We start from the raw sequence: 3,298 nt of genomic DNA, 5'->3' as shown, positions 1-3,298 counted from the left end.
CCAGCCTGGTTTACAAGAGCTAGTTCCAGGACAGGAACCAAAAGCTACAGAGAAACCCTGTCTCAAAAAATCAAAAAAAAAAAAAAAAAAAAAAAGATACTCCTGGGGGCTGGAGAGATGGCTGATGGCTCAGAGGTTAAGAGCACTGACTGCTCTTCCAGAGGTCCTGAGTTCAATTCCCAGCAACCACATGGTGGCTCACAACCATCTGTAAATGAGATCTGGTGCCCTCTTCTGGCCAGCAAGCATACAGACAGACAGAACACTGTATACATAATAAATAAATAAATCTTTAAAAAAAAAAAAAGATACTCCTGGATTCTTGGACAGCGTCTTATACTACTGTACTTGCTTACCAGTTCGTCGGAGGTCAGGTGCATCAAGCGTTCTGCTATTGCAGCACACTGGGCTGGGTCCCTTATGAGTTCCCCCTGTTTATCACCAACGACCAGCTCTGGCCACATCAGACCTTCATTCTTCTTAATCAAGGTAATCTCCAAGCTAAATGATTAAATGAGAAACACGATGCTACATTAAATATTATTCATTTAAATCGGTGCAGTATTTCATTACAGTATCCCAGCACTCAGTAGGCTCAAACAGCAAAGAATCAAGAGTTCATGGCTACTTGAGGCTAAGGAGTGAGAGCACATATCAAAATTAGAGAGAGAGGAAAAAGAGCGAAGGGGAAGACTAGAAAGAAAGGAGGAGGAGAGGGAGGTAAAAATTACCTATCTAGTATCTAGAGAGTATTTTACCAAAAATCTCACTCACTTTGACTTTTAGCTATAATCCAATGATAACCTAAACTTCATAAGCATGAAAGTGCCACCTGAAATGGAGCGCCACGTGGCCTGAAGACAGAATTGGAGAGACTGAGAAAACAGAAAATGGAATGCAGGTAGGTAGCGTGCTACTAAATCCAAGTAATAAAGCACAAGCAGCATGGATCGATGGGACACAGCAGATAGATGAGCAGTGCACCATATACAACAACAACAACTGACCCACAACTAACCTCTTAAGATACAGACCCAACAATTTACTATCAGAAACTAAGAGCCTTACCATGTAATTTTAATCAAAGACAGGGCACGTTAAATTACTGTCAATGTTAGTTTTTAAAACATCAACTTTTAAAGAACTGAAAACAAATGTAGGAATTAAAAAGAAACTTTGTAACACAGGAAAAATGTTAATACAGTCTATATAACTTGCTTTATATCTAATTCTACACATTTAAGCCATTAAACAGAAACTTCAATTGCACTAGGCAGGCCGTGTCAGAGACCCAGTGATGAGAAACTTCTGCTGCAGGAAAATGAAGCGCTAAGTAAGGACAGAGGAAGCAGCCGCCTGTGTCTTTTTTGGACAGGAGAGGCAACCCAGGTGGCAGGCCTTGTGTTGCCCCCACAGTAAGGAAGCTTTTCCATGTGCCATCTCTGATAAATGTGCAGCACGCTAGCTCACATCCTGGAACAGCTTCAAGCACACAAATCCAAGAATACAATATGACCTATTATTGTAATTATCAAAGTAAACATGCAAACTTATCAACTATTCTTCAGCAAGGCTGTTGCTATCACGAATTCATAAAACAATTAAAGCACTAAATTTTTTCTGCAACTATTTAAGAGACTATACAAAATAATATCACTAGCAGGGTGTTGGTGGCGCACGCCTTTAATCCCAGCACTCGGGAGGCAGAGGCAGGCGGATCTCTGTGAGTTCGAGACCAGCCTGGTCTACGAGAGCTAGTTCCAGGACAGGCTCCAAAGCTACAGAGAAACCCTGTCATGAAAAATCCAAAATAATATCACTTACATAATAAAAGTTCTTATCATTAACACTGGAAATTACCACCACAATCAATAATGCCCAGACTTAGTTATATTCTCTAAGGAATTTGCCAGTCTGATGAGAACGGTAACAAAAGCAACAACACTGCTCACACTCACCTAATGCTTTACCCTGTGAGAGGGACTACCTCGGGCACTTCATGTTTTCCCTCATCTACTGCTTCACACAACCAAATAAATGTCTTTATGTCCATGTTCCAAATAGGAATGGAAAACACCTAAGTGGTTAAGCAACTTCCAACTGAGCAGTGTGTTCGAGCTACCAACTGTACTGGCTGATTTTCAATTGCCAATTCTAAATGCTATCAAGACTTTTGCATACACATAGACACAGTCAAACAGATGTGGAAACACACTGTTTCAAAAGAACTTCAAACATAATTGTTTTTCCATATATTATAAAAAAAAAAACAGTAATTTGTGCATGCTAAGCAATCCCTCTACCAACTGAAATACAGTCTAAGCCTCTTGGTTATCTTAGGAGTTTGTAAGGCTTTTATACAGTGAAAATGTCTTTTATATAAATATTTTCTTAACAGTTCATGTCTTGCTTTTAAAAAACATTAATAGATGAGCAAAACATTTCGAGGTCAGCCTGGTCTACAAGAGCTAGTTCCAGGACAGGCTCCAAACCCTGTCTCAAATATATATATATATATATATGTATGTATATATACATATATATATATATATATAAAAGAAAAGAAATCACAGAAGTACAGCAGCATCTTTACTCTTAACTACTTTTTGATGTAGTTTCAGCATTTTTAATCTATCTAAAAAGTCACCAATATGGATGGAACTATTAACATTCATCTTTAACATAACTATTGTAGAGAGAAAATACTAAAAACTAAAATCATAAAAATTAAAATTTCAAATGTAAAACTACAAAAATACCTGTCATTCTCTTTAATTGTCCATGCACTGCTTTCATGATCAATAGATGAATAGAGCTTTCCTTCCAAAACCTGGACATCCTTCAGCATAACGCTGATGTTATCAGGCAAAAACCGTATTTCAATATCTTCCTTTGCACAGTTTTCTGGAAGCCTTACTGTTACTGTCAAATCATCGTCAGTTTGCTGCCAGTAATACAGAGGTTCTACTGGGAAAAAGAAAATGCATTACATAATAAAAATTAGACGTAACACACAAAATCAAAGAGAAAACCTATCCAGCCAATCACTGTATTTCCTAGTGAGTATTCTCTCACATATACACAAATTGTAAGCACAAAGACTTCAAGGAATTTGACACAAAGAGTTGTAACAAATGCACACGATACTTTCCTCTTCCAGGCTCACCCAATACATTAAGAGATGGCACTCATAAATACTACTGACAGCAACCCCTTACTTTGTTACTTCACTTTCTGCCTCTTTTTAACTTCCCCCTTCTTTAGCCACTTATTTACAACACACACACTCTCCCTCCCC

General features: G+C 38.1%; 1 protein-coding gene and 1 long non-coding RNA gene across 3 annotated transcripts in view; one reads left to right on the top strand and one right to left on the bottom strand.

The window, feature by feature from the left end:
- The window catches only part of Nudcd1 (NudC domain containing 1), a 36,813-nt gene that overhangs the window by 10,081 nt on the left and 23,434 nt on the right, over positions 1-3,298 (bottom strand). Inside the window, exons 6-7 of one of the 2 annotated variants that reach the window (XM_005367505.3) lie at positions 2,760-2,967; positions 357-501 (exon numbers count right to left, since the gene is read on the bottom strand). In XM_005367505.3, the coding sequence (XP_005367562.1) occupies positions 357-501; positions 2,760-2,967 (353 nt within the window). The remainder of the gene's footprint in view (positions 1-356; positions 502-2,759; positions 2,968-3,298) is intronic. The other variant, XM_005367506.3, reaches the window with a different exon arrangement.
- LOC113458399 overlaps positions 756-3,298 on the top strand; it is a 4,427-nt gene continuing 1,884 nt past the window's right edge. The window contains exon 1 of the long non-coding RNA XR_003378786.1: positions 756-901. This is a non-coding gene — a long non-coding RNA (uncharacterized LOC113458399). The remainder of the gene's footprint in view (positions 902-3,298) is intronic.

Source organism: Microtus ochrogaster, unplaced genomic scaffold (genome assembly GCF_000317375.1).
Source record: "Microtus ochrogaster isolate Prairie Vole_2 unplaced genomic scaffold, MicOch1.0 UNK19, whole genome shotgun sequence".
NCBI lineage: Eukaryota > Metazoa > Chordata > Mammalia > Rodentia > Cricetidae > Microtus > Microtus ochrogaster.
Note: the sequence above shows the minus strand (reverse complement) of the source record. Positions and strands in the feature narration are given on the sequence as shown.